General features: G+C 43.4%; 2 protein-coding genes across 6 annotated transcripts in view; both read left to right on the forward strand.

The window, feature by feature from the left end:
- Positions 1-23,345, forward strand: part of LOC120957629 (uncharacterized) — a 65,787-nt gene extending 42,442 nt beyond the window's left edge. For 4 of the 5 annotated variants that reach the window (XM_040379921.2, XM_040379922.2, XM_049609815.1 and 1 more), the window contains 5 exons: positions 16,281-16,417; positions 18,119-18,371; positions 18,465-18,721; positions 21,564-21,637; positions 22,265-23,345. In XM_040379921.2, coding sequence (XP_040235855.2) covers positions 16,281-16,417; positions 18,119-18,371; positions 18,465-18,721; positions 21,564-21,637; positions 22,265-22,463 — 920 coding nt within the window. In that variant the 3' untranslated portion in view covers positions 22,464-23,345. Of the gene's footprint in view, positions 1-11,618; positions 11,805-16,280; positions 16,418-18,118; positions 18,372-18,464; positions 18,722-21,563; positions 21,638-22,264 lie in introns of all 5 variants that reach the window. The other variant, XM_040379925.2, reaches the window with a different exon arrangement.
- Positions 17,670-23,415, forward strand: part of LOC120955008 (lissencephaly-1 homolog) — a 233,112-nt gene continuing 227,366 nt past the window's right edge. Inside the window, exon 1 of the mRNA XM_049609817.1 lies at positions 17,670-17,679. The gene's annotated coding sequence lies outside the window, so the exon portion shown is untranslated. The remainder of the gene's footprint in view (positions 17,680-23,415) is intronic.

Raw genomic sequence — 23,415 nt, forward strand, 5'->3', positions numbered from 1 at the left:
TATTTTGTTTTTTTGTTAGTATTAAATTAGTTTTAAGTCTATTATATTTAGCCTTGATGGCGGATATTGTATTAAATAAATGAAATGAAATGAAATGAAATGAAATGAAATGAAATGAAATGAAATGAATAATGAAATAATTTAACTAACTAACAGGTGTTTTTGTTAAAAAAAAAACAATAATCCACATTTAGCTCCCGTCAAAGCTTTTAATCAATTATCAGGAATTCAATCTACCGCTCACACAAATCGCTCGCTTGACTCGCTCAAACATGCTACGACGGCCCGGTAAAAGACTTTCCACACCCTCGACAATATGGTTAAGAAGATCAAGGCGGATAATTTTACCTTCCACACGCGCACTCAAAGCCACACTCGAAATTCCCATAGGGGGGGAGGAAAAAAAGCCACCCACGTCCTGCGACTAAGCTGCACGTGCAGCTTCAAGCAACCGTGAACGACAACTTGTACGTCGTGTTTTGGCATAGACTTCTCAACCGCGACAAAACTGCTGCCGCACAACTTCACTTTATCGTTGCAAATCGAAGCGGCGGCAGCAAAAAAACGTGCCCACTCACACACACATACTGCTGTCACGTCTACGGCGTAGTTGTTTTTGGTGGATTTCTTAGGCCCACAGGTTCGCTCAACAGCGCCGTGCTTTCCGCACGGTAAGTAGCCAGGTACTTGATAATGGCACCAGCACCAGTCTCGTTAGACGAGCGGATAAATTTACGTTCATCGTTTTTGAACCACGAGCGATGGAAACCCCCGGGGTGGGTGTTTTCCTGGTGGCGGTTAAAATTTGTCCCAACTCTCAACGGTGTGTGGGTTTGTTCCCGAGCCGTTTTCGCGTTTTTTCCTTCTTTTTTATTGTATAACCTCGGGCGAGAAAATCAACAAGACCTCCATCATGTCTGGCTGATAAGCGGCGGTACGCGGACATTCCTGACAGCGGTTGGTCCCTGCCCACCGTAACTGTCACAAGCAGATTGCACGTTTTTCGGCTTGCCAAAATGAGTCTCCCGTTCGCTTGAGAGTGACATACACCTCCTTGTGACAGGCCGCCACCCCAAAGGCAGGCAGTGTACAAAGTCAAGTGCGAAACTAAGTGTTACATGCAGGCATGTGATTTGCGTCTCTTCTTGTCTCCGTGCTTTGGGCGGTGATTATCCTGCCGAAAGTTTTGCTCCACCACACAAAGTCGCTTTTACCGAACCGGGAAAGGTGTTCCTCTTCCTTTGGTACGACCACATCGGGTTAGCAACAACGGTAGCAGTGGTAGGAAAAAAGACAACAAAATCCCTTTAGCAACAACAAAAACACAACCATTCGGCATACCGATGGGAAGAAAAACTTGCGTTAGCCGTTTAGACGCCACCAGTAGACGCCAGCACATCTTTCCTCTCCATCAACCCGCCCACTCCTCGGCACGCTGAACCTTTACCAGTTCTTTCGCCGTGTTTATGTCGCTGCCTTCGCAGCAAACAGGCTTTCCTTCCGACGAAGGAAAGAAAAAACCAAAACTTTGTTTGTTGTCTTATTCGTAAGAATGATTATTAAACGCAAACACCCGATGCTTGGCATAGCTGGCATTGCCGGTACTCTCGGCACCATTATTACCCCACGTTCAGCGGGAGCTGTGGGAGTGAGCTATGCAAAAAAAAAAAACTCGAAACGACGATGCCCATCTTTGCATCTTCACCGAAAATATAGCCTGTTTATCATTCACACTCGCGTGGAACGCGTTGCGGACGAAACTTTCATCATTTTGTAAAACGGCAGCACACCACGGTACGACGGTGTGCATGATTTTTGTACCGAGCGGTTTTGGGAGTTTTTTCTTCGGCTTTCGCGGAGTAAGGTTTTATGGAGCAATGTGTGCTTTTTGTGCACAATTTTGAAACTTCCGGCGTGTGTGTGTGTGCGTTGTGTTGGTGTTAGCTTCATCTTCTGGTTGGCTATAATTTCTACCCAAAACTTCAAGAAGCCTTCCACATACAAGGCAGAAGAAATCTTCATTTCCTTAAGAAGATTATTTTCGAAAGTCAGCTGCTTCGTCTCAACAACAGTGCCTGTTAGGCGAAACAGGTTAGATGACGAGAGGAAGACGGAGCCATATGGTCATGCGAAGTGTTGTTTTGTTTATCTTGGATGAAAGTTTTGTAAGATAAATGTTGGGCTCTGCTTATTGCACTTGTTAAATCATCTGCTCGGAACAAATAGCAGCCACCTTGTTTTATAATTTCAAGTGATCTAAGAAATCAGTACGTAAAGTTCTTGCAGGTTATTTGCTCCAGCAAACAATGAACAAACGAGCGAACGGACGAATAAAAGAACTCAGCTGATGTGAACAAGACGTCAGCGTGACGTATACTCAATTGTCATAATCAGAGGTGATGCTGAAAAAGTTGGTGTGTCCAATACCTTGGTTGATGACATTTAAGCAACCAACGCTTGGTCAATCACTTTGTCATGACTTTTTTTTTTGCTGTGATTAGTTCTGCAAAGTATCACTGACAAATTCAGACTGAAACAAAATAATGTCAGCTCTACTGTGATGATCAGAGGTGAGACTCGAAACATGCTCATTTTGTTGTTTTGGTTCACACGCCTAGTATATTCCAAGAATGGCGTGATTATGTCACCAATCATATGATTGGTCCACCAACTGTTTGAGTCTCACATCTTATCATCTCAGTTGTGTACGTGAGCTGATTTGAGCTTCGTTTTAGTCATGAGTGTTGGTGACTGAACTAGTGGCATTTGGCAGCACTGTTGACGCACGCTGCCATCAGTATGTCATGACGCACTTTCATTGAGTATCAGCAATGAACTGTAAGCTGCCACGGATATGTTAATTGTTTTCGATGGTGATTATCTCGTGACTCTGCAGCACTGACATTTGCAGCACTGGATATCGCTCGAAAATGTGGCTAACATGACAGAGAATATACAAAGATATAACGGAATAAAAGAAATGTCGTTAGTTCAGTTAAAATAGACGAACTGAGCGAGCTGAGTATGGCTGCGTATATTATAAAATACAATAAAATAAGCTCAGATAGACAAGCTATCATGCTAAAAGGGAGCTCAGCACAATGAATCAACATCAAAACTGGCATGGGCATGTGCTGATTTTACGAAACAGTGTTAAGAATGATTAATTTGCCTCGTTTTCACCTTTAGATTTTTACATAATCCCTCCAACCACCAGTGCCAAAGCCCTACCAGAGAAGCTCCATCAACGTCACGTCAAAAATATATCCCGAATGTCGATTGAATACCCCGTGGCAGCACCGCGTAACGAAGCACCGCGGCAAGCAAAACAAATACGCTGGCCGCGGCGATCCTGTCAAACCCATCCGTGCGCGCTATATCCCGTCACACTTCAGCGCGGTCCTGTATCACCTGTCAAACGCGCGACAGGAACCGTACCCATTCGACCCAGCTTCACCCTCCTACTGGGCTGGGTCGTATGGGTCGCACCGAAACCGAGGCAGCCTACGATCTTCCCGTTTGTGTTTTGAAAACAATATTTACGCTGTGCTTTCACCGTTGCCGAAAGCAGATGAAGTGGTTTCAGGTTTCTGGTAACTTCAGAGCGCTTGAATACGGGAATGGGAGAATCGCCCGACCCGTCCGACCACAACGCTACTCATCAGTGGTTGTCTACTATCGATGACAGGTGTCATTTGCACTGCGGTTTCGTACTGCGGTGAAAACGGCGATCGACCATTTTGCGATATGCCGTTGATAAAACTACACAATCTATTCGCCAGTTGTCTTGTCGGGCAGTACTTATCACCACCAGGGAACTATTCTTACGAGTAACGGATGAAATGATTGCTCAACGAACCGTCGCCGTGTAAAGCTACCATTACCATTGCGCTCCTTTCGCTACACCATTGTTGCTCACATTTATCGTTTTTCCATCGCATTTTTTGTGTCTCCAAACCGTCTCTGCGCTTCTCTGCTCTGACACTACCACCACTCGATGCGAACGGTTCATTAAAGTTTAACAATGGAATTATCGTTTCCATTCATTTCCAGTTAGCTCCAGCGACACTATTTTCAATTCGGACCAGTTTTCTCGTTCGCTGCGGTGTCTTGCCACTTGCCGGTGAGCTGGCAAAGAGCCGGTGGACATTAAATGTTTCGCTGTGGAATGTTATACTAGAAAAGGGAATTTGAATAGCCAAAAAAAACCCCATGCAACTAGCCACATTCTGCTTTTTCGAGCACTACATTCTTTCAGCCTCCAGTTGGTGGTACTTTTTTCGTGCCAGCACAAAAACGATCTACTTTATGGCCAGATATCCAAGGGTGTTGGAGAATACAGATATTGGAATGAAAACGAGCTTCTGTTTTAATTCAGCCATTCGGACAAAATTACATTGCGCCAGAAGGTATAAAGCGACAGTAAGCGACAATAAGGTTCCATTTGCTGCGAGTTGAGTTGGGTTCAATATTGATTAGTTGGAAGAGGGTCTAGTCACTGAAATGGTTTCTGATTGTGAATTTGTTTTATTTTAAAACGTTATTAACACATGAAAATAATCAGCAAGTTCAGCAATTCGAACATAATTTGTATCAACACAAGCATTAATTTAAGAAAATATATAAACTCTTTCATTCAATCTAATATTGCTCAAAAATAAGTCTTGAGTGATCTCATGCTCATTAAAACCGATAAAAACATTTTTTTAAACCTAAAAATCAATAAACATTAAATATTGTCATTTAATTCCATGTTTCTTCCATATAAGCTTCACAGACTTATGAGACAAGACAAGAAATGTTTCAGACACAAGTCTTATGAGACAAGACAAGAAATGATCTTAAAATTATTCGAACGTTTCAACTACGATGATGGACATAGCTATGTTCTAGCTGTTTCCCATTTCTCATCAAAATCACCCTTCACACCAACAATAACACCTCCACAAAATACCATTTCTGATGCCAACCAATCCTTGTTATGACATTTGAAACTAAATTCTGATTCATCTACGGCCTCGTGCCCTAATTGACAAATTACTGTTTTGATAGTGCGAACAGCCGTTTTGCTAGATGATTAACCTTTGTCGGAAAGGGTTTGAGGCACGCATAATTCGCACACCATTTCTCAAACCTCAGGACGCACACCACAACCGACCGTCCCCTCAATGAAGCGTCCATTCACGTCAAATTGCGAAACCTTGCCTTTCTTATCCGCTCGTTTGGTGCTCGCGATCTAAATGGATGTCTGAGTGTCAAAAGTTTCACAAGCCTAATCACCGGTACCGACCCATCCCAAAATTAGGCCCCACGTTCCGCCCCCCCACCCCCCCCCCCCCCCCCCCCCAGTCATGCCTTAATCGGCCCGGCCCAAACCAAGACCAAAACCACAATCAACCGCACCGGGATTGTACTCTAGCGTTCTACTCAGACTCTCGCACTCTCTTGCACGCACGCAGTTGCTCTATGCTAGCGCACAACAAACGATTGTCACCCTTCAGTTGTCACAATAAATCTTGACCTGACAGCCCACACACACATCTCGACTGCCGACTTCGCCAGGCGGGAAAGATGTAAAATCAAGCGAACGGATGATGCTGCCTTTGACGTAGCGTTTCGGCTACCCGGAGCATCCGGCGTGACCTTTGGACATGCCGGGTCAGGTTGGCACACAGTTGGCACTCTTACTGTCATAATTTGTCACTGGCATTGCGGTTCCAACCTGGACAGATGTGCTATCTACGAAGAAGAAGCAAACAAAAAACCATAACAGTTTGATGAAACACCCAACTCACTAATTGAGTTTGACTTTGCTTACGACATCGCAATGAAGCGTGATCTCGAAGTAAACATAATAATGTACATAAGGATCTCAAAAACATGTCTCTATTATTTCTCACACGCACGGGCGCATTATTGACATTCTTCAATTTTATGCTCCAAACATCGCCCAAATATAGCGCGGGTATCAGCCGCCATCGACAACCCTGGCATATACCACCTGTCGTCAAGTACACGGTGTCATGGAGTGTGTAAACATGTACGTCATCACACCCATCACAGCCTCTGCCCTGCCCTGGTGGACCGTGTCTCCGGTAACGGAAAGATCGTGTTTTTCTCGCCTGACACAATTTTGTCACCGCCGTATGGGGTTGAGATGGATGCGCACCACACGGGAGGAGGGGTTGGTGGTACAGCTAGAGTTGAGGGAAGGGCCATGGTGTGCATTTTCTTTCTTTTTTTCCAGCCCATCCAAATTTGTTTCAGCTCCCAATATCTCGGTCGGTTGGTAACACTGGTTGGGGAGGGTTTTTTCTCCATTTTTTGGGACCGTTCCAAACCGAGTTGGGGTGGGAGATTTGAGAAGGGATAGAATATTTTAACATTAGCCAAACAACTACGGTACCTCTCGTTCGTCGCTGTCGTTGCTCGGTGAGATCGGCTATCGGCTAAATTTGTTAGACAAGCAGCGTACCAGCACCACACGACCGGTTCCGCTTACGTCGCGCTTTCCGGCCGATGACAATTCTGGTTCATAAATGAGCTGTTGTGTGGAACCAATACTAGCAAAAGCATAACCGTACCACTACTCACTCTCCTGCAATGGAACACTGACCTTCAATGAGGTACTTCATCGATGGTTTAATTATTGGAACAACGGCACAGCATGATTGGTAGCGAGGGAACCCATTTGGGTAGCATTGGGAGTATTGTCGCCGGAGTAAACCTTATCGTTTCTACGCTTCATCTGACCTCCAACCATTATCATTGGGCATGGGACAAAGGGACCTTGGACCAAAGGGCTCTCCTGTGGCACGATCGATCGCGTTATGAATGTTTCAGTGACATTTCTATTTCACGGTCAAGCGGGCTAGTGCATGATACTGGTAAATGATACAAACATGAGCAAGGTGCATTCAATGCTAGAAAGGAATTTGTTAAATACTCTCAGTAAACATAGTTTCAGAAATTTATAAAAGGATTGAAACTTGTACACACATGGCAGAAAATTGATTAAACTGTCTTGCAATGGTAATATCAACATCGTATACCATATCCCCTCGCCAGTTTGGCCCATTCGCTTGAAAGGATTGCTTTGGCACTCTGCTGTGACAAAGAGGAAAGGGTTTATCGCTTAAGTAGAAAATATTGAAAGCGATTAGGAAATTTAAAATCAAATCCATTGCATATCCCTCATTCTACTCGCATTTCCTATATCAACAATATAATATTCGATATCGAAATGAAACATTTGCGCGATTTTATTGGCCTACCAAACGGCATATAAGCTTCCAGTAGTCCCAAAAAAGGTCCCAAATCTGGGGCCAGCCGTACACCACTCAAACAATAAATTTTATCTGATCTAAAAAGGAAAGGAAAAATAAAAAACACACACACACGCACGCGTATCCATTTCGCCCTCAAACCATTCTCGCATTAACCGGCAACGAAAAAAGGAGAGACTGTACGCTCACAGCACGGGCAAAAGTTCGTACATTTTCAAACGAAAAGAAAAAAACATGCCACGTGTGGTGTCCTGCTCGTGTGATTTTTTTACGATCACAGCCGTCAAAATTTTATAGTGTTTCCTGCACACTTTTTACAAACATTTTTCGAGTGCGTGCTACACACATCCACACGTAAACTGAAGAGAAAAAAACACTCTTCAACCCGTTTTTTTTTTGTTCGTTTTCGTTCATCCAAACCTTCATATTTATGAACGTAAACGATTGATTTATGACGGCCGTTCTCGTTTTTCAGTCAGTTTTTCTGTCTCCTGGCGGCAGACTCGTGTCGTGTCCGAGTCGGCCGGTAGCCTTTGCGAATGGCTTTCTTACCTTGCTTTTGTGTTTCATTCCACACTCTTTGTCCCGTTGACCACTGACAATGGTAATAAAATATCGCCGAAATTAATGACTTCATACCGCCTGTGAACCATCGGCAGAGCACAGACACACAAACTCTGCTCCCGAGTACTTTATGTGTACTCGAGCAAAGGATTGTAGGTGATCCCGAACCTTTCATACAGTAATTCCAACCTTCCAAAAAACCAAAACTCCATAAACCAACAAAACGTTGACCACACCACACACCTTCGTCGTTTACAGCTTTGACGAGCAACAGAGAAATCCGTTCGTTAAAACCCATCGGGTGAAATGTTCATGCCGCTTCACTGTTTTGTACGTTAGGGAATTTTGCGTGTCACCGGTCTGCACGTACCGACCGCATCATGGGGAGAGCGGCATGATTGATCTGCCTGGTCGACTTCGGTGGCCCATAATCGTAGCGTACGGTCGAACGTTACACCGCCGGCTCCCTTGACAGAGCTCGCGGGTTCGTCGTTCCCCTCGACGCATCGGATTTGTGTTTCTTTCGGTTCATTAGCGGCGCGTCGGTGTTTCGTATTCGGCTCGCCATTCCCCCGAGGCGGTAACTTATTTAATCAAGATCGTGTCACGCGAACGGACGGCTGTGTGCGGATTTCAAATGCGAAAAACGCCACTCGGTTGCTTAAATTTTATGGCAAAACGGTATAAAGTAGCAAGTCATCGCCCACTCTCGCCACCGAAAAGGCAAGAGCCGATTCTGAGGAGCAAAGATTAATGTGTCGAATTTTGGGACGACGCGTTTTGATGCTCATCAAGATTAGCGCGAACAGAGGCAGGCTTAAAACAAAATGTCTCTCCCTCTCTCTCTCCAGCCAATCGGTACCAGCAGTCAGTTTGTGTCACTTTATGTCTTCATTTTAATTGGAAATTTTATCGTTTCATTGAGTTTATACGTTTGTGAAATCTTCAACATAGAAGAACGATGGTAATAAGAATGGGAACATGCGACAGTTCTGTTGTAAGGGATTTGTAACCGAACAACGTACAAAGCTTGATTTTTAAACTATCATTTGCTGACATGTGTTGAGATTATTCACTGATTCCTACGAATAAGCTATAAAATCACACATAAAAAACCATTTTTTATTAAGTTTCATCTAACACTGCAAGTCCATTTTGCAGCAGAAGCACACTATATCGTACACGGACCTCCCCTGGCATCGTTCTCATCATCGTATCCGGGTCATTCAATACTCTGCTCATTATAAATCGTACCGCTTCCAATCTTAATCATCCCTATCACGTTCACTGCCATCTAATCCTCTGCCCCCCGGTTATGTTTTCCCATTCTTTGCTCTCTCTCTCTCTCTCTCTCCTGTCTTGTCCCTCTTCCTTCCTTTCTCTCGACAGCGCTACTGCACTGCCTCTGCCCCGATCGAATGAAATAAAGCAACCTAACTCGAGATGGTGTGAGTGTGTGTGGTTTGCACGCAGGATGTTTTACGATGCAAAACTTAGTGGCATGACTTCCGCAATTTCAAGGCACGTTTTACTATCTTTTCCACTCCGCACGGAAGAAAATGGGCGGGCTAGTGCACGAAGAGTGAAAGAGTGAGCGCAAAAGCGTAGTAAAGAAAAAAGTACAACTCAGCAAAATAATGCGAAATGGAAGCAGCAAAATCCGTGCAGCTATGCATATTGCGCCAAGGAATGGCCGGACACGTGCTTTCATTGCAGACTCGTGCACTTGTTGCCGCATGTGCTGCCTGCCTGCCTGTGCCTGTCTGTGTAGCGTGGTAGCTCGGTAGTCAGGGTAGTGGTATTAGACAGCAACAGCAAGCGCAAGCAAAAAGCGAAACATCGGCACAGCAATGTAGCTCAATTTCCCGTTTCCAATGTACCCCTTGGGCGATTGATTTTTTACCGCTGTTTGGGTAGGTAGTAATTAAAATAAAATGCTAAAGATTAGAATGCAGGCAAAACCGGTATGATGTTGAAATATAGTTGTTTGCTTTGCTTTGACTCGGTGATTGGAATCCGTTTGCTATTTATAGAGAGGAAAAAATCAGTTCAATTAAAATTGCTCCAATGGAAATTTCCGAATCAAAGACTCATTTTGATCATGAGCTGGATAAAAGTCAGATTAAAACATCAAACATAATGCTGCATAAATTAAGCCAGCCCTACTGGGTGGTCCCTACAACTACAAATTGCTTTTCACCGCCGCAAAACGTCAACTACCAGGCGCCTCCATCGCATACCCACGGTAGGCAATTTAATCTAAAATCGGCCCCATTTCCCCCCATATTTCCCGCTGTACCTGTAGTTGTTATGATTTATTTGCCACACATTAGCAGCGATAACATCAGTTTACAGCCACATCCGTTGTTGATGCAGCACTTTTACCCGAGGAGTCGTTACGGTGCAATCAGTTTAATATTTCCCATCGCCTCTCTTTTAATGCGAAATGCAAATGCAAACTCGCCACAGGAGGCAATAACCATACCTTACCACGTGTGGAAGTAAGTGTGAACAGTGCATTTTAATGTTGCTTGTAGAACGTGGAGACACAATCAAATTTCATTAAACACATGGCTGACATGTCAAATTTATTTCAAACACCACCTCCATTTTCTGAATGGCGCAATTGTTAAGCCGTACATGCGATACATCCGGCACGCAAGGTCGGTATGGAGCTATAGAGTGATTAAATGCATACCTCCTCCACCACAAAGTGTTGTTCGAGAAGTGGCGTAAATAAGAAAAAATATGCAATCCAATTAAAAAGTCCTAATAGCTGCTGTTGTGCCAGCGAAGAGCGCATTACATCGCCACTAATGGAATGGGTTGAGTAGATTCTAGTGCATCATGTGTATAGTGCATTTTGTTCGAACAAAAAAATTAAAACGCAAAATTCCAGAGAGAGTAAGCATTTTAAGTATGATTTCTAGAATAGGTCATAGCAAGGAAAACAAAAAAACTTTCCCCCCAAGAGACGCATTATTAAACTTTCTACATTGTATTGAGTTGTTTCTCAACTGGTAATCAATTCCGGCGTACGTGTACTACACGGGAATAAACCCCACAGTTTCTTAATTTAATAACGACGAAACTCACACGAACCTGCCACCGATCGGATATCCGGCCGGAAAAAGGCACTTTGATTAATTGGAACACCGATGGGAAGGAACGCGCAGGAATGGCTCAGTAACGATAATAGTACCGGTGCATTAAATTACATAGCCCAACCGTACGAACACGGATTGTTTTACCTCGCTCGTGGTGCTTGCAATACAGGCAAACGGTTGGCAATCAATAGCAAGGATACAGGCAGTGTTTGTATATGGGATTTACCTTTCGTATGATTGCAAGATATATCCTACCGCATAATCATATTGTACAATTTCTCTTTTAGGTTAAAGCGTAATAAAAAATGAAGAAAAAGCAAATGTTACGATCACAGCAAACAAAAACTTCCAAAATGTACATAAAGCAGTACTGTAATACACCAAAATGTAACTAGATTTTTATCTCAACCCATATCCTGTTCACTAAGCATAAACTAAACTGTTAACCTTTACACTCTCGTCCTTGTACAGTGTCTGAATCAGTTTGCAGAACAGATTTCGAAGCCTTCCCCACTACCAAACACAAAACACAAAATCCACACACACACCTACCCAAATACCTAATAATTATATACAAAAAAAACTGAAATCCATGCCCGAAACAACCGGAGACGCGCCCAGAACCAACCGACATTTTCCCTCCCATATTATGTTCTTCCAGAGCTTCGCTGCACGCCCATTTCGGGCTTTACCTTACCCCCACAAACGCCACCCACCACCACGTACTCTGACATGGATGCACCAATGCAACCGCTAGTAGTCCGTAGACCCTCCGCGTCTATGATGAAATGGGGCCCAATTGCCGCTAACCGACGGGTGCCCGAGGCGGTGCCCACTGCCAGGCAAGGTTTGAACCGATTTTGAATGCTAACTCCCTCTCCCAGGCCCCGGAAAGCCAAAGGGCAACTCAAAAGCAATTAATTATTTTACACGATTTACCCGCACACACACGCACATTTGCGGCTCCTCTTTCTCCCCCTTTAAACTGGCACTTGTGACAAACCGGACCCCGTACTAACACGGTAGCCTCTTGTTGATGGAAGTGCATGGTCGGCCATAATTTCGCTCCCTAATTCGCTCAAGTGTGGCTGGTTAGACGAAATAAGCACGTGATAAATGACACGCCTGCATTGCGAAATAATAGCTCCCCGCCGTCGCTTTCGTCTCTTTCCTCCTAACGCTATCACGCGACTAAGAGATCACCGCAAAGATTAGCAGCAGCTTCCTCTTTATCATCAACCGCTTTTGTTGGCCGCGTTGCCATCATCCATCACTGCTTCAGCACGGTTCCTACTCTGCTTGCCGGCTTGTTTGTTTCTGCATTACTGTGTGCGCTGTGCGTTTTCCCCCATGTGTGACAAATCCAAAGCTAACACACTTTTCCACCTTTTGTTCAGCTGAAAGTTGGTCCATTTATTAAGGGTTGTGCGTGTGTCGGCGAGGCCACAACACCATACGCTTGATTAGTGCTGACGATGTACACCTGAGAGGAACTGTAAGCGGCGACGGACGGACGGAATGTCTTGCCGAACATTGTTTATTAATGTTGTACATTAGTCGATGAATGCGGCGCTCATGTGACACGATGCGTGATAAGATAGCATCAGTCCATCGTTTGCTTGCTATTATTTTTGGAACATACCGGAAATAGACACTGTACATACGTTTCCCCAAACGGGCCAGTTCGTCTACCGATCTTACTTATCAGGCGCTACTACATTTAGTGCCTTAATGTTCCAAATGTCATTGCCGATCTCAACGACGAACATTTTCACGCCATCTTGGCATCTTCTACCACGCTTCGTTTGTCTGTGTAAATGAGCTAAAATAACGTGTAACATATCGTCCCATGTCATCTGACGAATGACATACCCATTCGATGGGAGCTTGCCCCCAATTACAGTTAAAGTCTCTTTACTCTTGTAATTAGGTTCTTCAAAAGACCCAACGATGTATATCCGAGGATTTCAAAAGTCCCGTCGTACAGTTGGCAAATCGTACGACATAATAACATATCCGTCATGGGTTCAACCCTCATATGGACCGTCACCTCGTAGCTTGGGTGGACTTTCCGGCTCAGGATGGAGGGTGGAAATATTCAGGATTGAAAATAATTCTGTTGCAGTTCTTTTATTTCGAAATAGACACGCCATACAAACAATGTCAATAACAATGACACAACACCATGATAAACCATGTCAAACGAAAAGAAGGAAGCGATTTAAGGACGACCTCCGCTAGAGCGGAATGGTTAGCGCAACGAACGAAATACTTGATAGGAAACGCTTAACGATTAATCACCTGCTTAAGATGTTTAGGAACATAAAAACCAAGCTTATCGCTAATTTTCAGTCAGAGTTTTTCATGTTTGTGAAAGCCTCAAAGCCTTTTTGAGTTACATTCTATTACAATACATCGTAAAGTTCTGGAAGTTATAATGGTTTGCACTAAAAATGCACAGGATAATGCCAAACATACCTTTAAATTCAAATGGAAATACGTTTGAGTAAATGGTTACGATTACAGATAGAATATCGAACGACAGTTTTCAAATATTTATTCCAAAATAGCTTGTCAGGTTTGATTTTTGCTCGCCTCGTTGAACACGTCGAACACAAGGCAGCAAAATAATTAATTTTTCGAACAACAAATACTCTTCCAAACATAACGTTTATGTCCTACTTCCGTACGTTTGTTTGTGCGCGTTTCTTTAGCACAAATATTAGAGCAATTTAACAGCGAAGCTCCAGGCACACACACACACACTCTCTCTCTCCCGAACGCTTTGTTTGAACAAAATTTAAACAAAAGCTCGGCAAGCATATGCTTTCGTGTAGCTGCAGCACGCTGGACGACACCAGAGGGCAAAGTGGCAAAGGGAGGGTGTAAAATAATGCACAAACAACCATCCAAAAGCCGCACAATACAGCCACACACACACACAGTGCCTACTCCAACACGACGGGCACACTCACCAACAGCGACATTAAAAATTTAGACCTTCGGGCCCAAGAGTGTGTGTGTGTTAGGCCTTTGGTTTTTTTTTGTCCTTTCGTTCATTCTATCTCGCTTCAGCGCGCGACGGTGGTTTTTTTTTTTCGACCGATTGCTCAACCACACTTTGATGCGGAAAGTGTTGTCTCTTTTATCTCCATCGCTATCACTGCACCTGTGTGTGCGCGCCCTTCGCCGAATGACGACGTTGTTATGTTGACCAAACTCAAACTACTTTTCGCACGTGTTCGACCGGGGAACCCGAACGAACCGAGGCCGAGACCCGCTTAGAAGCCGTGCTACCATTGCACACGGAGCGGTTCGACCCTCTTTTGATTTTGTTTTGCCCGTTGGTAGAGCTCTTCTTCCCCTTTTGGGCTCTCTTCTGCACTGCACTGAATGTTCAACGCGAAAGGCTGCATCCAAAGTTTGGAGCAATGTTACAAACGAATCGTTTGCAATGAAAAATGCAACGCGCCATACCTTCGCCCGACGCTCCAGCCGAGATTGTTGCCCGTCACTTTTTATTTTATTAGGTTCGAGGCGACCGAGAAACATTTGTTTCTGTTGTATTTTTTCCCTGCTTTTCTAAATAACACAATCACTCCCACTTCCCCCAGCGGAGAGATAAGTGTATAAGTGTACTATCAAGCCTTTGCTTCCGCTTGGTAAGGCTATTTGGTGCTTTGTTTTTGTTTCGCTTTAGCTGGTTCCCCGTTTACCCCAGCACACAGCTGCACCATCCTGCCGTGACCGGAATGGGAATGATTTTTCGAGGTCAGCGAGGCCGATCCGTACTGCAGCGCTACGGACGACACAGGTGCATTCGCTTCCTCGTACCATCATGCACCCAGTAGACACGGTGGAGACAGAATCGGAACGATGGGCTTTGGGGGACGGGGCGGCGTTCGATATTCGCTCGCTTTGATGTTGATAGTTCTAGTGGAGCGTATCATTCGGTGTCGTGATCGTTCCTGTATTCTACTGATCTAGATTAATAATCTGATTTGTAGGACGAGGGAAGCTAATGGAGTAGTGCACGCTTTTTACCGTTTGCGTGCATGGGAAATTTACTCCAAATATGTTCGGCTGTTTTTTTTTACGATGCACTGAAATGCTATTTCCTAATCTGAATAAAACTATGATAATTGATTTTTGGGAGTGTTCAAGTGGGTCTAAATCCATAGACTGTTGTTTATATCACATCCACATGATTCTGGACGTTATATATTATATATACACATTTTTTAAAAAGCGTGTTCATTTTTACCTAATTTAAAGCTCAATTATTTGTTACATACACATCATTTAATACATTCAATAATATATCACGCTTTGTAATTTACGCAACTTGTGTACTCATTTGTTTCACATGAAATTCATAATAAAAGATCTAAGCTTCGCTTTAAATTGTAAATCGCTCCAAGCTATAAAAAAGCAACAATGTCCAAACAAACACTGCATCATTCGCCGGCGCGAATATTATCAGTGTACGATTAATCTTAAATTGGCTTCCCGACAACCTTAGACGGCCGCAGCTGTGCTTCTGCCTTTGCTAATCCTGTCTCAACGCAGAACTACTAGAAGCTTTCAGTGGAGTTACGCTGTATCAGCTTCCATACACGGCGAAGGCCACGAAACAACAATCCTTCTGCGCTCCCTTTGCCGAATTTACCTTCTCCAGTTTCCAGTGAATTATTATTGTGCATTCGAGATAATCGAAACGGCAACCGGATGCTTATTTTCGGTTCCACATTCTTCTCTCTCTCTCTCGCTCGCTCTCTAACCAAACCAGCTCCTGTCTGGTTTTGCTTGATTTATTGCTATGGGCTTTTCAGAGGGGGGTGTACCGATGAGCTTTGTTTTGTGTTGTTTTTTTTTTGTTTGATTTTGTTTTCGTTTTTGTTTTTTGCTTCTTGTTTGCAAACCGTGCCGCTCTATGAATTATATACGCGCGCATAAAAAAAAAACAGCTCTAATTGCAGTCCACGCCAGCACACGTGTGCATAGACTGAGTGTGTATGTTTGTTTGTTTATTGTTTTTACTGTTCTTATTGTATCTTTTGTGTTTTGTTTCATTTCCGTGTTGCTGTCTTGAATTGGAAACATTTTACGGTTTGCTAGTTTCTGCCGTGCTACCGTCGCCGTTTTCACATGTTCTAACGATCCATTTTCTTTTCTTCCTTCCCTCCTCCCGACGGTTGTGGCTGCACCGATCTGAATGAATTCATTTCACACCTGGTGTCGTCCTGGGTGGTAAACCCCAAAAAACAAAACCCTGCTCCGCAAATAAACTTTCGGACCATTTGCGGACCAACGCGCGGCACAGTAAGCTTCGGCGGGCAGCCGGGCAGCGGTGGGTTCGTCAGCTCCCGCAGTGAACCGATCTCGCTGGCAACGCTGGATAAGGACTGCTTCATCATTCCGGTCCACAGCCTGGACCGCTTCCTGCCGGCAGGAATTCCGGTAAGTGTGCATGTGAACCATTCATGAGGGGATAATCTATTTTCCAGTCCTGCTTGTTTTTTTGCATTCCCGTACCGGTACTTCTATTGTTGCCTGCTTGCTCCACGTGGTTAGTGGATTTCTTATAGCAACAAAAAAAGATAACGATTTGTCTCATGTTGGAAAAAGGACTTGAATTATTATATCAAAACATTTTCATTTTTATAGCTTTTTAAAAGGATTTAAATAATCGCATAGAAGATACTCAAGCCATGGTGTCGTACTAAAATCGCTTTAGACACTTATTATAAGGTGTTTTGAAGTCTCTCTTTAAGCTTCAGTCTCTAAAAGATGGTCCTTTCATTTTACATACATTATTTGGCTCTCTTAAATGAACGAAAGCATAAGTGAATCATATAGAAATTTCAACAAAATCAAGATAGACTAAAATTAACTTTCGATGATTAAAAGATCATTCTTTTATAGAACATGCTTATTGAACTTCTATCAAAATGAAACATTCCTATTTATCCATAAAAATCACCATAAAAGATGATAATATAATGAGTCTTGTAGGCACTTCATGGTAAACCTAATAATAGGTCCCTTCACGATTCTAATCAGCTTTTTTATATGGAGTTTGACAGTTGGAAAAAAAACTAACCTGCGATTTTCAGCTTAGATTATTTTAGCCTCTAAGCTAGAATTAGATTCGAGTACCTGCTCGAAAAAAATGCAAAATAAGGTGACGTTTTCATTTCTCTCAAGGTGGTCTCAAAGCATGTTTTTTATAACTAAATTTTGACGTCACTTTTTGGCAGGACGGGTGAAACTGTTTTGCTCAAACAGGCTTTCTGGTAGCTTGAGGAATACACAAAACACTCTTAAAATCTTCATTCAGAAGTAGAAGCGATAAAAATCAACCTGCTAAATACATACACCTTGAAATAAGCCCACCTGTACATTATACCCACATTGATAACTGCTCGAAAAGTGCTCTACAATCCAAACAGTTGACAGGCTGAAATTCCAGTCTTCGATCTAAAAACGGAAAAGGGTCCAATGTTGGTTAAGGCTCCTCCCTTTTTTCAACACTATTTTCAAATTATAAATGGAATATCAATTGCTAATTAGTGTCAGCATTTCATTTGCATTCCGTTAAAGACCCTAGTTTATTTCGCAATGTAGGCAAGTATCGTTTCATGCGCAAAGCCTCTATTAAAAAGAACAATACTCTAACCGTCTACAATAACAGTCCCATGGCACCGTTGCAAACTCAGTGTGTTATTCTTCCGAGCAAAAGGGACAGTTTTCAACTCCACCAATCTACCCAAGCTCACGCATGCCTAACTTCCATAGCCCTAAACCAACATCAATTATGTAGAAACTGGGGAAAAAGAAGACAACAAGCCTCAATAACAACGTGCCACACACCATCCCAACACGCAGCACTACACTCGAAAAGCGTGTAAATCTTTCCGAGAAAGAAATGTGTACATTTATTAACCCATTAAAGTTTCCTCCCCCCCACACACACAGGCACTCAAACATTCACTGCAAAGTTGTGCCATGAGATATTTTAATTAAAATGTTCCATTTCCTGCCCACGAGTGTCGTTGCCATAAATGCCCACAAATTTGTTCGCCGAATTCCCTCCCATTGTACTGCCTAGTAAACCCATTTCGAGGAGGCGATGTTTTACCTGTTGTCCCTTTCCTACAGCAACTACCGACGCCGGAAACGGCCGACCCGTCCCAGGTCGGGCCGCTCAGCGTGCTCGAGGTGTCCGATCCAAAGATCTGCATCCTAGCCCACCTAATGAGCCCGCTGGAACCGATCGATCCACTGCTGGAGTCGCCCCTAGCCCACCCGCTCATGAAACAGCGTGCCGTCGCGTCCGAGCTGCTGAACGAGGTCCAGCAGGGCAACAATGCCGTCGGCGGAATGCTGCTCGCCAACATGGAGCGAAGTTCCGGTGAGTGTGTGGCAAAAGAGGTTGCGAAGCTCCTTCCAAGAACCGCACGCACCCTTCTTTCAACATAATTTCTTTTTTCCTTTTTTTTTGCAGCCGAATTTCCCTTCATCGCTTACTATGTGATAAACACCACCCAAACCGATCCCGCCATGTTCTACACGGGTGTGCGCGGCGCTTCGCTGTCCAAGTTTGAGCCGAAAAACACGCGCTACACCGCAGCCCACACGCTCGACCTGTACAGTGAGGTGGCGTCCATCTGCCGGCCTCCGCTAGCGCTCGCCCCGAACGAGATTGGCAGCGTGAAGAAGGGCCAAACGCCCTCCACCGGGTACATCATTAGTGTCTACAAGGTATGTCGCAAACCGGCCCTTTTTGCGAACTCCCAAACGTATCTCGCTCCTCCGTTCCCTCCTCGGCTGTGCATCACTGTAGGATCTCTACCTTGTTTGGTGAGGTTCGCCGGTTAACTGTACCACTACTTCCGCACGATCAGGTCAAAAAGGATGCAACGGTGTGTTGGAATTGAATTACAGACCAATCACGTCCGGTCATCACGTTCCGGTCACGACCCTCGAAGGACTAATGTATTCTTCCTTCCTTCCTATTTTGCCGCTACGGGACGGGATCGAAAGGATAAAAGCCCGTTTGATTATCCTGTGGAATGTTTCCCCTTGTCAAAGTTGTTATTAAATATTCTTATTAGAACTCTTGACATTAGTGCCTTTCAGTTGTTTGGTGAAATTCTTGGCACTTGCCTGCTGCTGGAAATTAATGTTAGGACATGACGTGTGATGCGTGACCATGGCGCAACCAACTCGTCGTTCTTCAAAGGTATTCGAATGATGAGATACTTCAGGTGTTTTTGCGATTTTTTTATGTGTTGATGTGCAAGATCTTCAACAAGTCATCGATACTAGTTGTCTATCATCAAATTATTGTGGCGTCCTAGAACGTTTTGCGTGATCTAAATCTAAATCACATTTTTCTCCATAATTTCAATTGTTCTCCAACACACAATGCATTACAAAAGATGCCTATCTTTGCAGCTTATATGCACAATGTTTTATCCACTTTAGCAAAAACACAAATAATTGAAAAGAAATGCCAAAACATTGCTCGACAAAATAAACGACTTGCCTGATTAAGCAAACATGTATTAAACAAGTGACGATATCTGGCATCAAACCGAAATTATATATCCTCCCAATAGATTATTCTAAATTGACTTTTATCAAAACTTAGGTACACACAACTGTTCTAAACTGTTTAAGAGCGTATGTCACAAAAAAAATCCATACACATTACTGAAATTAAAACACAGAGGACGACAGTTAACTTCTTCTTCACTTCCTTTACCTCCTAGCTTTGGGGCAAAAACTTTGTCTTCCCAATTTAGGGGTCCATAATTCATCATTTCACCAAGAATACACCGCAAAGCAAAAGCTTTGCCCCAAAACTTTGTCCCAGCTGTACAACCGAAAATTAATATCCCGATTTGCGCTCGCCCACGTCGCCAAAGTAAAATCAATTCCCCTCGATGGGTTACTTCAACGTGCGCCATTACTCGGACCTCCACTCCGCTTGCTTCACCCCTCCCGCACCTTCCAAGAAAGCTTTCACACTTCACCGCGGTGTGATAAATGAATGTTTTGTCGCTTCCACCATTCAGCTGTGTGTGTTCAGCGTTTAGCAAAAGCGTCGTGCGGAATGGAAACGATGGCCCGAGGCTGCTGTTGCTGCTGTTTGCCAAACGGAAGCAGAATTTTAATGTTATCTTCAAAATGTATCAAAGGATTCCCGTTCGCACGGAGTGGCTAGCTCCCTCCTAGACTCGGTTTGGTAACGCTTCCCGTTCATTTTTCTGCTCGGGGAAGAGCAATTTAAATGCTTGCCATGTAAACTGTAACCAGCTGTTAAATTACTCCATCAGTTTCGATGTATCTTTTTTTTTAGAGGAAAAAGGTAAAATGGAGGTAAAATGTGCAACGTTCTTAAAATTAGGACCGTAAACGTGGAGAGCTCGTAAAGTTTTACGATCAAATCGATCTCAATCTAGGCCCGATTTGTTGGCGGGTTAGAGAGAAAGTCATCATAATTTATGACATAAAAGATCTACTGCTCAAATTATCGCCTCTTCATAACCCAACGTATATTTTAAAGAACCTACCTTTTACTTGTTTTTCATTAAACATGGCTGGGTGAAAATTGTTATAAAAAAAACGATGCTGCCGCGATAAAAACTGAACAAGCGGCAACCAAAATAAGATGTTAAAATGGTTTTATGAACCATGGCCACACTCCACAAATCAAACTTCTGGCACGCCACTTCCCCGTTTTTAACGGGTGGCCCTATTATCATGCAACTCATCACTCCTTGGCAGAGAGATAGCGCCGTAGAGCACTGTAAGTGTCTCGTTAAACTCAAACCACAAACACACACAAACCGCCGACAGGAGCCATTAACGTTGGCGTGTAATAAACACACATGCACCCAACACAACAATAATAATAATAATGACTCCGTCAGCAGGCAAACAGATCTGCCGGGACCGAACGAACGATCAATACATGGACGCTTCACCGCATGGCGTATGAGGTGTGCTACTAGTTACCACACCGTGTACATAAACTTTCCCTCACCAGTCATCAAAAGTCGGTAAATCACGGTAAACTTATACATTTCCTCCTCATCTTGCATCCTGCGCGTCTTTCCCTTCTGTCCCAGCATTTTCCCTCCAAAAAGGCAGCCCCGAGCACGCGCCCGTTGCCATGGGCCGGCGCGATCGTCTTGCCCGTGAACAAGCAATGGAAACCGCAAATAACTCACTCCTCACACACACACACACAGCTGCCAAAACTGTGTGTATGTGTGCTTTACCGCCACCCGCTGATCAGATTAAATAAACGATCCAAACAAACTTTTCCCTTCGGGGTCGGGGAAACATTGACACGGCCACTGGGAAACGGCAACAACATTACACTGCGGCCCCGGCATTCGGCCCCGGCACATGGCTGGCAGTATTTTTGTTTTGCAAAAAATTCAATTAACACAAATAAAGGTTATGGTGTGTGGTGGTGGTGGTTATGGTTTGGAGCGATGAAGCGTTTGAGCTGAAACGTCCATTTCCATTCAATAATATCGCTTCGTCTTCGCTCTCTTCTTTCTTCTCGTTCGCGTGTTTTCGCGTGCAGGTGTACGAAGGTGATGATGGAGAACGCTTCGAGCGTAACTGGCTGTACTGGACCGGTGCCAGGATGATTTACAGGTAGGGAATTGAATGCGAACGATGCGATGTCATCTGGTTTGGCTGACACTGGCAAAACTGTTTTACGATAAGATGTAATGACTGAGTTGATCAAAATATTACAGGGTTTCCCACAATTTTTTGATCGTATCCCATAGATGTTTGGTTCTTTCCCATAATTTATTGGTATTTTCCGATTGGATATTGGATTGCACCGTTAGTAATATTTGTTCTTGACTTAATTTATCTTATTTGTTGTTATTTATTTCTATCTGCTTGTTTGTTGTTTTTATTTTAATTTTCCCTTTTTCTCATTTCATTTGTATTCGTATATTATTTTACGAATTTTGCAAGTCTTTACAAAATTACTTTGTTCAATTGTATTACGTTTTATGTTTTTACGCGTGAAATTTGATATAAATATTGATTTTTTTCATTAATTTTTAGTTTAAATTAGTTCTTGTTTTCACTTATACTCATTTTCTATATTTTTTTCCACTTCATTAGATATTTTACAAGTTCAAAAAAATGTTTTATTAAAATAAATCGAAACTATTCTAATATGATACAGTCTGCTAATAACTGTTTAATCGTTACTACAGTTGCACACTTACTTATTACTTTTCTCTTTTTTCGCACCCTTCAAAGGTACCTTCCTAAAACGGCCGGCCTGCGGAGAATAACGCTCCACAAAAGTGTATCGTCGCGCGGCGACAAGATGTATCTGCTGCTTTGCGAATGTGCCGACCTGCTCAAGGATCTGTCGGCGGCTGCCCTGCTAATACCGGCCCTTCGCGCACGGTTATGTGGCTACACGGGACTGTACCGGCCAATTCAAACCTTCTGAAGCCTCCGCGATCGTTTCCATCCAATCGGCAAACTACTTTTCCGCGCTCTGATAACTTCTACTGACACACGCCTGCCAATCGAACGTGTTGCGCTTGTCCAACAGAAGAAGAAAAAACAACAAATCCCACAAAACCATAGGCGCAAAAAAGCAACACAAAAAATGCAAAAATGGTTGTGTAATTGTGTAAGCATCAATACAGTAGGGTAAGTAAAATTTCACTCGCCACAGAGCCTGCACACGGCTCAATCTTATCTTCTCCTGAAAGTGCTGAGTAAACTCGAATAACGAGTTGCGGCACCAGAGCACACGATAGATGGCGCATCGACAGTAGCTGTGTGTCCTTTACATCAAACAATTCAATTTATCGAATGATTAGTACTTAATAATTTAATGGAAAAAAAAGCAACAACCATCACGTCTCTAGTGATTTTGGAATATGCGCGAAAGTTATAGATAAAAACAAAACAAAACTCACGCCACACAAATAATATTGCGCTTGAAGGGAATAGATATATTGTACAAATAGGGTGCAGTAGAAGACCAAAAACCAAACCACTGTGGTAACGCAGTCTGGTTGCCTACTCTCAGGCGTTTAAGAACAACAGACAAACAGACAAACAGCAAAACTTCTACTGCATAACACTTAAGTCACTACGCCGTGCCAGTAGCATATGAGTATAGTTAAAACAGTCACAGGCCGTCGTGGTGTCGTAGATGGAGGAAGCGGCCATACACCATACTGCCAACGTTGGCCCTGGAGACCGTGTTAGTAATATTCGTTTGATATGAAGGATAAGTTTCACCACACCAAAACCACTCAACTGCAAGCGGTAGTTGAATTATCGATGCGCCAAAATACTTACAAAACTTACGCAGACCAGGCAGTTGTAGTTTTACCGAAAAAACGAAAAAAAAATACACAAAAACAACCACCAGGAATGAGATGGTT

The sequence above is a fragment of the Anopheles coluzzii genome, chromosome 3, assembly GCF_943734685.1.
Source record: "Anopheles coluzzii chromosome 3, AcolN3, whole genome shotgun sequence".
NCBI classification, from domain to species: domain Eukaryota; kingdom Metazoa; phylum Arthropoda; class Insecta; order Diptera; family Culicidae; genus Anopheles; species Anopheles coluzzii.